The sequence below is a fragment of the Diabrotica virgifera genome, chromosome 1 (assembly GCF_917563875.1).
Source record: "Diabrotica virgifera virgifera chromosome 1, PGI_DIABVI_V3a".
NCBI lineage: Eukaryota > Metazoa > Arthropoda > Insecta > Coleoptera > Chrysomelidae > Diabrotica > Diabrotica virgifera.
In genome coordinates, this window is record NC_065443.1 from 277,447,227 (window position 1) to 277,462,419 (window position 15,193).

The 15,193-nt window shown below is 32.8% G+C and overlaps 1 protein-coding gene across 1 annotated transcript in view; it reads right to left on the reverse strand.

Annotated features, from left to right (window-relative positions):
- Positions 1–15,193, reverse strand: part of LOC114327608 (uncharacterized) — a 99,834-nt gene that overhangs the window by 65,389 nt on the left and 19,252 nt on the right. The window contains exons 3-6 of the mRNA XM_050650844.1: positions 7,698–7,983; positions 5,881–6,056; positions 947–1,127; positions 841–894 (exon numbers count right to left, since the gene is read on the reverse strand). Of these exons, the coding sequence (XP_050506801.1) occupies positions 841–894; positions 947–1,127; positions 5,881–6,056; positions 7,698–7,983 (697 nt within the window). The remainder of the gene's footprint in view (positions 1–840; positions 895–946; positions 1,128–5,880; positions 6,057–7,697; positions 7,984–15,193) is intronic.

The following is a 15,193-nucleotide window of genomic DNA, read 5'->3' on the forward strand; positions in this document are numbered from 1 at the left end:
ATCTACAACATTAACATCAACTAAAAGAGATTATTTCATGTATACAATTTTTGTACCGATGTGTTTATTTTTTGCTTTCGTAGCGTTCGTGACTGTTCTTCTTCTTTATCATCATTGTTATTTTAACTTTTGATACTACAGCCCTAAAGACCTCAGTTGAGCTGCATTTAAACCATTCTCTGAGATTTCTCAGCCAGGACATTTTTATTCTACCTATGCGGCTAATTCCTTGAATCTTTCCCTGCATTATTAATTTTAGAAGTTCATATCTGTCACCACGTGTTATATGACCCAAGTATTGCAGTTTTCTTATTTTGATGGAATCCAGTATCTCCCTGCTGTTCTCTATTCTCCTTAGTACTTCTTCATTGGTTATTCTGTCTGTCCAGGAGATTCTCAGCATTCTGTCCACATTTCAAATGCTTCCAATCTATTGAGACATTGTTTATTAAGAGTCCATGTCTCCACACCATACAATAGAACAGAAAATATATAACACTTTATTAGTACTCGTTTACTAAGATTTAGGCTGAGATCTCTACTACATAATATTTGTTTCATATTATTGAATACACTTCTCGCCTTTTCTATTATAACTCTGATTTCTTTGGTATAATAGTTTGTTTCATTAATGTTTGTCCCTAAATAGTTATAATTCTTAACTCGTTCTATCGTCTTATTATTTACGTGTAGATTGATGTGTCTAATATTTTTCTTTGATATAACCATGAATTTTGTTTTCTTTATGTTTAGTGACAGATCAAATACTTCACTCGTTGCAGCAACCTTATCTAAAATTCTTTGTAGATCTGTAACTGATCCGTGACTGTTCATACTCACCCAAATAGGCTTTCCAACATTACACACCTTTCTATCATCCCCAGGCGCCTTTCTCTAAAATCAAAATAAGTTTATAACTCAGCAAAAATTAGATTATCTTAAATACTTTTCTCTCTCCTATTTTGTCAGGCTTACGCAACCAGCGACTGAGTACATCATTAACCAGAAATCTGGCTTCTTCAGAAGGGTTTAACTTCAAATGAACCGAGAGAGCTTTATCAAATATGGTTTGGGAGCTCATTACGGGTGATTTGAGATCAATGTTTATGATGATACATTCATCGTAGCTAAAAACACAAAATCAAATTATAATTGAAGTGGTGAGATCACAAAAGAATTTTGTGAACCTTATTTACAGTTTGAAGTATTGACAAAAATACTTCAAACTATTGACCATCTATACTAATAACTAGAGGAATGACATGAACCGTTTCCAAATTGTTGTTATCAAAGAGTCCTGTACCAAGCTTGACTCCATCTTTCAAAGTATCTCAAAGCTGAACAAACATCTCTTGACCAATTATAAAATATATATAATTATGATTATAGAATGGAGAAGAGTTGATACAGATAGGACGAAATGGGAAATTTTTTAAAGAAGTCTTTGGCTCATAATAATAATATCGTATGCCATTTTTGTTGACTACCAAAAGGTGTTTAATTGTGCAAGCTGGATAAATCGTTGGTCAATTTTAATAGAGATAGGTGCACCGATAAACCTGGTGACACTTATTAAACATCTTTACCAGTCCAACATGGCAACAGTAAGACTAGATCAGAGGTTCCCAAGTCAATTCAAAGCACAGAAAGGTGATAGGCAAGTATGCGTTTTATCACGTGACGTATTCAATATATACAGGGTGTCCCAGACTAATTTACCCACGCTATATCTCTTAAACGAATAGAGATTTTTGAATGGGACAAAAGGTGATATATTCTACTTGTAATACACTTTAATTGGCGTACAAAAAAATCATCCCCTAAATAATCATCCCTTAGTTACAACCCCTAACTTTAATTGTTTTAATAGCACCCTGTATATTTTTTTATAGTTTTGGATGTGGTCTTCTATCATCTATTCAACACATTTTTTGAAAATAAAATCGGTTCGTTTAATAAATAGCCAAGAAAATATCAGTTTAGTTTTGTGAATTATGTGTCCCAGACTAATTTATCAAAGCTATATTTCATAAACGAATAGAGATTTTCGAATGGGACAAAAACTGATCTATTACATTTGTAATACACTTTAATATGGCGTAGAAAAAAAGAATGTGTGTGTACTTTGTACGCACGTAAGAAGTTATACTTCTACTACATATTATGTGATTTTTAAGACTATACCAAAAATTTAAAAAAATAAAAGAATAAAACGCACACAAACACATTGAAAAATGCCACAAAGAAAAAATGATTTCTGGACGATAATAATTGTTGGCAAAAATTTTAAATACGCATTTGCTGAAAAAAAAAATTATATAACAAATATACTTACAATCATAATATGCATAAAAAAATAAAACTTGCATCGGGAATTGAACCCTTGAATTTCGTGCCGCTTTGACTCGTAATCGAAGCGTAGACTCACTCGTCCAATCGCACATTATTTATCATGTGGAAAAATACGGTAACTGAACGTTTTACTGTTTGACAATTGTTTTGAAAATTATGTAGTTTAAATTTTGTGGAAGAAAATATAAAAATATAACAAAACAGTAAGAAAACAATATATTAGATGAAGATTGGTAGAACTTTTGTTGGTAATCAAATTAAGTATGTAAATCAAAGCATTACATACCTACTAGATAAATAAATCTACGCCAAAAAATCATAATTTAAAAATAAAAATCGAACCTAATTTGGGATTTCTCTCTAAAATCCGCATTCTTGAGAAAATAAATGTATGTATTTCAACCTAATCCAAATGTATAATTACAATATGATTATAATAAAAACTAGGTACTTACCAAATTAGAATGAGTTTTCCTTGTCCAAAATAGTCCAAAAGTCCAAAAATATAGGTATATGAAAACTATTTAAAAAGGCAGTATAACTATTAACTAACTTTTGTTTGTTGTTTCTTTTCACACAAATTTTAAAACGCAACAACCATAAATAATCCAACTACAGCTGTGCCACAGCCACCATATTGAATAATTTTTGACATGTCATTTGAACATCCAATCAGAACAAAGTTATAATGCGCATGCGCCCGGTCGCTAGGTTTTCCCATATAAAAATTTACCCTCTATCGCCGGTAAAGAAGTATAACTTCAAAAATATCCCCTAAATATTCATCCCTTAGTTACAACCCCTAACTTTATTTTTTTAAATAGCACCCTGTAAGTTAGGGATGAATATTTAGGGGATGAATTTTTTCTACGCCATATGAAAGTGTATTACAAATGAAATAGATCAGTTTTTGTGCCATTCGGAAATCTCTATTCGTTTAAGAAATATAGCCTGGATAAATTAGTCTGGGACACACAATTTAACAAAAATAAACTGATAGTTTCTAGGTTATTTACGAACCGATTTTATTTTCAAAAAATGTGTTGAATAGACGATAAAAGACCACATCCAAAACTATAAAAAAATATACAGGGTGCTATTAAAAGAATTAAAGTTGGGGGTTGTAACTAAGGGATGATTATTTAGGGGATGATTTTTTTGTACGCCATGTTAAAGTGTATTACAAGTAGAATATATCACCTTTTGTCCCATTCGAAAATCTCTATTCGTTAAAGAGATATAGTGTGGGTAAATTAGTCTGGGACACCCTGTATATATGGTGAACATGTCATGAAGATAACTTTAGAAAGATGGGTAGGTGGAGTGTCAAAAATTTACAATTAAAGATTTGCTGATGACATTTCTCTTATGAACAAAAAATGCTAGTTAAATTGGCTGAAACATTGCACAAAGGTAGGTTTGGTCATGCTGATCAAAAGTTCCCATTGTTCCAAAACTCAGAAATCAATCGTTTCTAAGTTAGAGAGGTTCAAAGTATCGGTTTTTAGTCCATTTGAATAATACATATGTGTATAATATACAAGGTGTTAATAAATAAGTGCAACAAACGTCAGGGACTGATTCTGTATGAAAAATAATGACAGCTTGTTAACTTACGTCTGTAAAAGCTTCGTTTCCGAGATACAAATGTTGAAATTGTTATACTGAATCAAAAATTTTTTTGTTGCTCTGAAACTACACTCCTGGCCAAAAAAATCGGGACACCTTAAAAATGGGTCATTTTTGATTTCTGGAATCTCCTAAACCTGTTGTCCGATTTTAGGGATTTTTTAATATGTATAGCCTTATTGTATAGCCTTATTCTCTAAGAATCTCGGTTTGTAATAGTGTTGCTGAACAAGTAAATACCGGGTGTAACAATAATACTGTGTTTTTTCCTGAAAGTTCGTAACATCCTGTTACGCATTCTAGCATTTAAAAAATATTGAAATTAAAACTCAGTTGTAGCCTTAGACTTTCTTAACATTCTGCTTTTTGACTCATTCACTTATGTTGGATAATGAAAAAGTTAGGTACTTTGACAACTAGCCATGTTCTTCATCAATACAGGATGTTTCTAAATAAGTGCGACAAACTTTAAGGGTTAATTCTGCATGAAAAAATAATGACAGTTTGCTTGATAAAGATATGTCCGCAAATTCTTCGTTTCCAAGATACGGGATGTTGAATTTTTTCTTACAAACTGACGATTTATTTATTGCTCTAAAACTGGTTGAGATATGTAAATGAAATTTGGTAGGTTTTAAGAGGCAGTTATTTCACATTTTTTGACATACACCTAAAAATTTTATATTCACCATTGGCGTGCATACAGGTAATAAGACCCGTGTGCACGCCAATGGTGAATATAAAATACATAATTGTATGTCAAAAAATGCGCAATAACAGGCTCTTAAAACCCACCAAATTTCATTTGCATATTTCAACCGGTTTTAGAGGAATAAATAAATCGTCAGTGTGTAAGATAAAATTCAATATCCTGTATCTCGGAAATGAAGCATTTGCAGACATATGTTTATAAATCAAACGGTCATTATTTTTTCACGCAGAATTACCCCTTAAAGTTTGTCGCACTTATTTAGAAACACCCTGTATTGATGAAGAACATGGCTAGTTGTCGAAGTACCTAACTTTTTCATTATCCATCATAAGTGAATGAGTAAAAAAGCAGAATGTTAAGAAAGGCTAAGGCTACAATTGAGTTTTAATTTCAATATTTTTTAAATGCTAGAATAATCCACAGGGTGTTACGAACTTTCAGGAAAAAAACACAGTATTATTGTTACACCCGGTATACAATGACATTTACCTGTTCAGCAACACTATTACCACATCCATATTCTTAGAGAATAAGGCTAACAAAAAATCTTTTTTCCTTTTTTTCAGATGTGGAGCCATTTTTATGGAAAAGATTAAACGTCTTAACGCTTTTTTTTCATTTCTTTAATACATTCCCAAGATCTATCTAATACAACTCAGAAATCAATATACTGAGGATATACAAAAAGAGCCAATATACTAACTTAATTTAATGTAAATTGTTTATTGCATTAGATAGGAACTTAAATATGTACGACCACCCAATAGACATATATAGTAGTTTTTATAAAAAAAAAAAACTGCATTGCCTATGTTCCCTATACCGTAAAGTCAACAAGGTGGGACGGACATTAGTAGTTATTCGGCGAGGGGCGATGACTGCAAAGCGGCACATTAACGAAGTTCTTGAACCGCATGTCCTATTTGCTGAAAATATGGATCCAGAATTTATACTTCAGCAAGATTATGAGGATGTTTAATTTTTTGCACAAAAACGTCTCCTCATATGAAAAAAAGAAGAAATATTTTTTCTCACAAATTAAACACAGAATTTAAAAATGATTTTTGGTTCCAGCCAATTTAACTAAAACCACTTTCACCTAAGAAAGGTGTCGGGGGGCCTTTAAGCTTATTTTTTGAATAATACACTAACATCCTTTTTATTCTACAAATAAAACCGAACTATACCTCTGAATATCAATGTTTTCTATGCTACTTCTAAAAACCATAATTAAGTCCCAATTTCTAGCATGCAAGTTCTCTTTACTTTTACCCTTCTCAGGATTTAATGATTTTTTATCTGTATACCAACTAATTATTGAATCTAGAAGATTAATATCAATCCAAACACCAGTGCTTTCACCCTAGAAGAAATTGAACAAGCTAAAGCAATAAAAGGAAGCTTATAATTATATTGTAAAATAAATGAGTTAGGAATAATTATGAAATAACCGAATACAGGTAATTTTTTTCAAATTATACTAAATAAAACCGATCTTTATTAAAATATTACAATTTAACATCTTCTGTTAACCTACTAATTTTGCTAAGTAAGCACCAAATACTTTTCAAACAAAATAAGTTATCAATCGAAGTACCACAGAAAACGACAATAAATATCGTTCCCATACCACTAGATTGACAACAGGTGGAATACTATCTTTGGTTACACCTCCTGAGATTTTCAAAATTTATAAATCATACAGGATGCCGAGGAAATTAAGATGAGAGAATTTTAAATAATTCACAACTCATTAGCTGCTCAGCGTGGTAAAAGTTCCAACAAGAAAGATTCCTTAATACTCCTACCAATTTCTTTGCAACACGAAAATGCAGCAGCTGCATAATACTCTGGTTAAATCGGAGAGTGCAGGAAGAGTCTATACCGGTTTCGGAGGTCTTTTCGCCCGAAAGCACTCTCCGATTTAACCAGATTATTATGCAGCTGCTGCATTTTCGTGTTGCAAAGAAATTGAACATGTTTATACATTTTTAATTCATTTACTCTTTTGTAGGAGTATTAAGGAATCTTTCTTGTTGGAACTTTTACCACGCTGAGCAGATGAGTTGTGAATTATTTGAAATTCTCTCATCTTAATTTCCTCGGCATCCTGTATGATTTATAAATTTTGAAAATCTCAGGAGGTGTAACCAAAGAAAGTATTCCACCTGTTGTCAATCTAGTGGTATGGGAACGATATTTATTGTCGTTTTCTGTGCTACTTCGATTGATAACTTACTTTGCTTTTCGGTAGATGGCTCTAGTTCATCCGTGACATTTCTTGCTTTGCAATTCGGAAAGGCCCAAAGTATGATACCTGGGGAAATCGGAGAGAGGAGGATATGGGACTACTGATGGCATTACTGAAGACCTCCGAAACCGATATAGACTCCTCCTGCACTCTCCGATTTAACCAGAGTATTATGCAGCTGCTGCATTTTCATGTTGCAAAGAAATTGAAAATGTTTATACATTTTTAACTTTTCAAACTACACTCCGACCGGAATAAGAATAGACGTGAACGTGAGCATACTTTATTTGCCTCCTTTATGGTCAAATTCTTCAACAGATCTTTTACGAATTTTATGTAATAGTGGGCACTTGTTTTGTTATAATATAAGTGCCCACTATACATAAAATTCGTAAGAGATTTGTTGAAGAATTTGACTATAAAGGAGGCACAGAAAGTATGTTCACGTCTATCCCTCTTACGGTCGGAGTGTACATTTTTCCAAAAAATGTTAGTTATTGCACTGTTATTCCCAACACCTGAAATATGTAAGAAAAAATAACCAAGACAGGAGTAAGAAAAAATAACCAAGACAGGATGGATATGTGTAACTATTATATTGTTTAATTAGAAGTTGAACCCGTTTTTGTAGCTAAATCATACATTTGTACATGGCGATTAGGCGATTACACCTAGGAGGTACAGATGTACAGTTACCGTTATAGAGGGAGTCTACTGTATTAAGCCAAGTATTAGTATACGACTGATACTTACAATATTCTGCTCACAATCTATATAATCAATCATAACCTTTTCACAGCATATAGAAAATATTGCATTAGTTCTACAGTTCAATACTTGTAGGAAGCTCCTAGCAGTCGAGTCGAATTTTCGTGGGCTAATTTCAGAAAATTTTGTTCTTAACTCTTCCGATTCTGGAAAAAGATCATTTAATATTTTTTTCAAATCTTTTTTAATGCATGTTTTCAGTATCAGTTCGAGAACAAGTGATTGAAAATCATAATCTCCATAAATACTCAATGTGTCGACCAGTTTGTATCTAAAAATAAAAGAATATTTTTGGGTTAGTTAAAGAAAACACAAAGACATGTTAAAGCTGTATTAAAAATTTTCTGACTTTTCAGAATACAAACAATTATCCGACGCCGTAATAGGCATGAGGGCAAGGCCCCCGCAAGGCTGAACGGCGCCCGCGTGCGGCACATATTTTAGCGCCCCTTAAATAGATTATCCACTTATTGCGAATAAATCTATGTTTTATTTTTTACTTGTAATAAAACAACAGAAATTGCAGGAACTCAAATTTTATTTTTCTTTTAACTGATTTGTTGGTGAACGCAAAAAAACAAATAAAACAATAAAATTAGTACAATCTGGAAATCTATACCTTAAATCTAAATTGAATTAAATGGGTGTTTTTCTAGATTTGACAGCAGCAAATTCTTTTATAATATCTTTAAAGTCAATTTTATTGACGAGCTCTTGCTGTATAGCTAATATTTCCAAATTAGATAATCTTTCCTCTAGCATAGTAGACCTCAAATAATGTTTAATTAACTTTAATTTTGAACATGATCCCTTACCAGAAGCCACAGACACAGTTAAAGTGAGGAGTGTTCTTAATGAAATTGTGATATTTGGCAAAGATTTATGAAGTTATAGTTATTTTCATATATTGAAGATTATTAAGAGGAAATTTGATGAGTCAGGTACTAAAAAATTTTTAAAGCTTTTATCTCACTAAATAAATCAGTTGCATCAATATCCGCCCCCGATTTTACTGGATCAGTTAGCTTTTGCTAAAGAACAAGACAGCTTTTTAAAATATCATGGTCACTCAATGTAAAAATATCACTAAAAAACCAAAAACATTATTACAACCAGACATCATATCAGATCTACTATTTAACAAACTTAGTACCCGGGAGGTATTAGATAGACGTTCAGCCACGATTTTCTGAGTCCTGCCCTATGCAATACTACTGGTTTCCTGTGCCATTTTCCTGTGAAAATTAGATTTTCCATGAAAAAAATGGGGTGCAATGAATTTCTGAGTCCTGCCATATCCATAGAATGACAGGATATGATCGATTTTATGACGAACATTTTTTGGACAGAAGGGTTGCAATTTTATGGATATGACAGGACTTAGAAATTCTTTGCAGCGCCCCTTTTTTTCATGCAAAATCTAATTTTCACCGGAAAATGTCACAGGAAACTCGTGGATTTTCCACAAATTGTAAGTACCACCTCCAGTAGAATTGCATAGGGCAGGACTCAGAAATTCGTGGCTGAACTTCTATCTAATATCTCCCGGTCTATTGATCAATTATTCTAGTACTGTCTACTTTCTATGTTAAAGGTATCATTATCTGCTATAAGATTCTCACAAATTTTAATTGTATGAAATTTGAATGGATTTATAACTCCTATCCTATTCGAACATCTTATATCACTTTGGGGTTTTAGATTTATCTCAGGAACATGTAGTGTTATAATATCCCATCTTTTTGTGGAGGAAGATAAAAATACGTAAAGTTCTTGTACAATATTAAAAAAGTTTACTATTTCATTTGACACTTTATATTAGTAGCATCATTCACTACTAAATTTAAGCTATTTGCAGAGCGTGGAACAAAAAAGCTCGAGGGTTATCCTACCCTTATCATACACGCATATAGGCAACGTTATCACACCCTTTACCTCTCATGTCTCTTGCATTTAAATTTTGTAATTTAACTACAAAATTAAATAGTGATTCCTCTGTAGTGTCAAATCAGTAGAAAGCTAAAAAAGAATGTGTGTGTACTATGTACGCACGTAAGAAGATATTCTTCTATTATATAATAGGTAATTTAAACGAAGTAAATATACTTAAAAGGTTATTTGTATTTTATTTAAAAATCAAACTAACTTTCTTATCTACCACTTTCAAAAAATTTTTATTAAAACAACCAAAAATACAAAAAAAAACATGAACCGCCCGGGGGAATTGAACCCGCAACCTTCCAATCTCAGTGCTAACGCATTTCTAACTACTCCATCGAGGCACTAGAAATAAACATGTAAGTTTCGGATATAATTATACAACACGGCGACATATAGTGTAAAAATGTTATGCTTACATAATATTTTATTAATCCAAAAACACAAGAATTATAATAATTAATACATTTCCTAAAACCACTAATATATTCTTTTAATGACTTATTTGCACGGTTACAAATACATACATACCTATCTTGAAATATTAGCAACATACTGTCAGAACTACTTACTGTCAGTGTGCGCAGGCGCGCGGTAAATGTACAATTTTACCCTCAATCGATTCGCCGCTAAAGAAGAATATCTTCAAAAACTCTCTTTTATTTAAACTTTTTTAGAATTATCGTTTAATAATACATAACGTAAAATTAGGTCTATTTGCTTTTATATGACTTGAATCTGGGGTACAGTCCATAATTATTGAACAATAAGTATTTGGAACTATGCATCATACCTACCCCAAATATTGTTCTTTACTTTAGAAGACATTAATTCTTTCTTTACTGCAAAATAGGTATGCTGACCTTAGGTATATTGTGTTAAAATACAGTAATATTAGTATTATTAACACCAAATATTATAAAATAAGATTTTAATCATTTCTTCAGTAATAACACAATATTTGATTTTTGGGATTTCGCTAGGTGTTCATAAAAAAATTATAATTCAAATTGTCTAAAAAAATGATTACCTCATTTAAAATAAATATTTCCTATTAACCAAACCTTCGGTTTGGCGCCCTTTTGGGGTTGCGCCCGCGTGCGTCGCACGCGTTGCACGCCCGGTTACGGGGGACAAGAAGAAGAAGAAATACAAACAATAAATATAAACCTGTAGATTGATTCGATAGCATATCATCGCCCAATTAACTCATTTAATAGAAGAGCGCCGATACGACAACGAGCAAGAGGAAGACCGAGACTTAGGTACCAAGACAACTTAGAAAATTATTTAAAATCTATTGGAATTCCCATATAGCACACAACGTCCGATGTACGTCCATATAACGTACATTTAAAGTCCAAACGTCCATGGACCAAAACTGGACGTACTATGTACGTACATTACGGGACGTCCATTGGACGTTTGATTTCAACATACATTGGACATCCATTTGTGGTCCATGGATATTTTACACAAAACGCGACTATTATATTAAGTCCCAATACAAACTAAATGAGAATCTTCTTGACAACGTTGTCGCTCTTCGCGCTATCGGTCGTAAAAGGTAGTATTAGGCAGGTACTTTTAGGGGATTATCGCTGTTAATTGTTGTGGAATACTGAAGGATGGTTTATTTATGATAATTCACAGAATGGCAAACGCGCTTGTAATATACAACAACGGTACTGACTCTAAAAATAGTTTGGAAAAGAAACAGAACAGAGATTAAACCTCTTTTAATGTGCATGCTTCCTAGGGCGTCATTATCTGAATCTCGTCTTTATGAAAATACATCCTGTGATATATTTGTGTTTTCTGTTTATCGTGCAAGTGCAGTCGTGCATTAACGAAGTTCCTAGTTCCTATAATAAAGTATATATTATAATGAAGTTATAGTAAAGAGAAATAAAAAAGGTCTTTTGTGTAATATTTTTAAGTATAAGTTTAGTATTATAAGGAACTATTTCCTATAAAGGCTTTTGCTATGTACATATTCACAAAATTATGGATACTAGATTGCTTTCTGAAAAGTGCCCTACAAATGTCCATAAGACGTACATTGAATGTACATAAGGTGTACACTGAAAGCTGCAATACAACGTACAATGTACGTTTGTAGCGGACGTTTGTAGCGGACGTTCTATGGACGTCCAATTTTGTGAACTCTGGACATTCGTTGGACGTCCATCGGATGTCCATTGTACCTTAGCGGGACGTCCATTGGACGTTCCAATGTACACAGATGTACGTCCATTGGATGTCCATAAAACGTACTTGTGCTATCTGGGTTAGAGCATGGAGAAGAGTTGCCAGAGACAGGGGCGAATGGAGGATTGTTCTGAAGAAGGACAAATTTTAAGGTGTAATTCTGCATGAAAAAAATAATGACAGTTTGCTTTATAAACGTATGTCCGCAAATGCTCCGTTTCCGAGATAGGGAGTGTTGAAATTTTTCTTACAAACTGACGATTTATTTATTGCTCTTAAACCGGTTAAGACATGTAAATGAAATTTGGTGGGTTTTTAGGAATTAGGAATTTAATATTCACCATTGTCGCGCATACGGGTGATAATGGTGAACATAAAATTCTTAATTGTATGTCAAAAAATGCACAATAACTACCTATTAAAACCCACCAAATTTGATTTTCATATCTCACCCGGTTTTAGAGCAATAAATAAATCGTCAGTTTGTAAGAAAGGTCAGTTTGTAATTTGTAAGAAAAATTTCAACACCCCCTATCTCGGAAACGGTGCATTTGCAGACATACGTATATAAAGCAAACTGTCTATTTTTTCATGCAGAATTACACCTTAAAATTTGCCATACTTGTAGACAATGACAATTTACCTGCCTAGCAACAGTATTATTACAGCGATTAAAGAATAAGGTTGTAACATGTTATTGACAACAGGTGGAACACTTTCTTTGGTTACAACCTCCCGTGATTTTTAAAAATTATAAATCATACAGGACGCCGAGGACATTAATATGAGGGAATTTTAAATAATTCACGTCCCATCTGCTCAGCGTGGTAAAAGTTCCAGCAAGAAAGATTCCTTAGTATTCAACAAAAGAGTAAATGAATTAAAAATGTATAAACATTTTCAATTTCTTTGCAATCCGAAAATGCTGCAGCATTATACTCTAGTTAAATCGGAGAGTGCAGGAAGAGTCTATACCGGTTTCGGAGGTTTTTTCCCCCGGTAAAACGAAAAAGAGGTTTTTCCTCCGGTCTTGTTGAAAACAGCTCTTTTCGTCAATGAAAAGTTATAATTTCGAAACAGCCTAATAAGTAATATGTCAGCTAGGAGGCACCATTTAATTTTTTTCAGAAATCTAGTTTTCTTTGGAAAATAGTAAATACAAGTATGCATTTTTAATCCTGTATTATAAAATTTGACCAAATTAGCAACAGAATAACGAAAACAGCATATCAACACCTTTTTTCTAACTCTTTTTTCTATAAATTTTAAACATAACTGATACTGTCACCGGTAAACAAAGTTCCCGAAATCAAAGTGGAAATAAGTAGTGTGCTATGTATAAAAATTAGTGCGTGGCACTTGCGGAGTTCAGACAGAAGTGAATACTTCTTATAGATTCGATTATATTCGGTTCGATTCAATTCTATTTCGTTCGATTAGATTTCATTTTATTTACTATATAATTATATATTTTGCCTATAATTTAATACAGTGATGAGCGCGCTAATAACCGGCAAAATAGCTCAAAAGATGAAAAACATAATACATTGCGTAACAAAAAGAGATGAAACTAGTGGAGATGGAAATGATCGTTATAAACGTATAAATTAACATTAAGTTACATAGTTTCCCACCTTTAGACGTATCAGAGGAGTATGACAACTGTCATTCTGACAGTAGAATTTTATGAAATACTCCTGTCACAGACGTCTAAAGGTGGGAAACTATGTAATGTAATGTTAATTTATACGTTTATAACGATCATTTCCACCTCCACTAGTTTCATCTCTTTTTGTTTCGAAATGTATTATGTTTTCCATCTTTTGCACTATTTTGCCAGTTATTAGCGCGCTCATCACTGTATATAGGTATACAGTGATGAGCGAGCTAATAACCGGCAGAAGAACGCAAAAGATGGAAAACATAATACATTAGGAAGTAAAGAGAGATGGAACCAGTAGAGGTGAAAATGATTGGTATAAATGTATAAATTAACATTACATTACATAGTTTTCCACTTTTAGAGGTCTGTGACGGGAGTATTTTATAAAATTCTCCTGTCACAGTGACAGTTGTCACATTCCTTCGATACACCTAAAGGTGATAAACTATTAGTAGTGGAGCAAAGTATGCTAAATGTGCAGTCACTCGAGCGCTTTGGGGACCTATTGGGTTGTGAAGAGTAAGTCCTAAAACCAAAAAAAGTTAAGTAAAGTTTTTCATTTTAGTGGGCGCTTGTCATTTTTTAATTTAATTTTCCATTTCCAACAATCGTTTTTTCAGATTACAGGACCATCTATCCATACTTCGAACAAATGTTTCGAATAAAAGTTGCTTATTTTTACGTAAAGAATCCAAATCTAGAATAAAAATTAATTTGGGGCTCCTATTTAAGATTTTAAAGTAACCCCCACCCCACCTCCGTGGGGGGTCGTGTTTGGTACCATTCGATAAATTTTTCAAAAATATTGATTAAGTGTATTTTGCAGTTTTTCGATCTAATGTTTATTTTGCGAAATATCGCGGGATTTGTATTTAAAATTTTAAATTTACCACCCACCCCTCTCCATGGCGGGTCATGTTTGATATCATTCGATAGATTTTTGAAAAATATTGAACACTTATTTTTTAGTTTTTCGATCTAACGTTCATTTCGCGAATTATTCGCTTTTTTTGTGAAACTTTTTAACTCGCCCATTTTCTTACGTCCCGCTAAAATCGTCAGATTTTTGAAATATACACCCTTATGCATGTACTTATAGGTCTGGATCCCGCGTATGAAAAAAAAAGTTGATTAATAGCAAGCTGAAAATTTGTTCTATATGGTCCACACAATGTCCAGAAAAAAGTCACACCATTTTGAGCGTCGGGTTTGGGGGAGAGAGGGGAAGAAATCGATAAATTCGTATTTTTTTAAGTTTTTCGCCAATATTTCTAAAACTATGCGGTTTAGCATGAACAACCCTCTATACAAAATTGTTCTACATTAAATTTGAAATAAAAAAGGCCCTATGCACAATATTTCTAAAATGAATGGTTCCAAAGTTACGTAGGTAGTATAACTATTATAACTGGTCCAAAAAAAGGCCTAACCCAAACATCCAAAGTAAAAGTTTTCCTCCAACACCAAAATGTTCTATATGGTCCACATATTGTTCAGTAAAAAGTTACACCATTTTGAGCGTCCGGTTTGGGAGGGAGATGGGAGAGAAGCCGGTAAATTAGTAGTTTTTTTACGTTTTTCGTCAATATTTCTAAAACTATGCTTTAGCGTAAACAATGTTATATACCAAAATGTTCTACATGAAATTTAAAACAAAAAATATTCTATA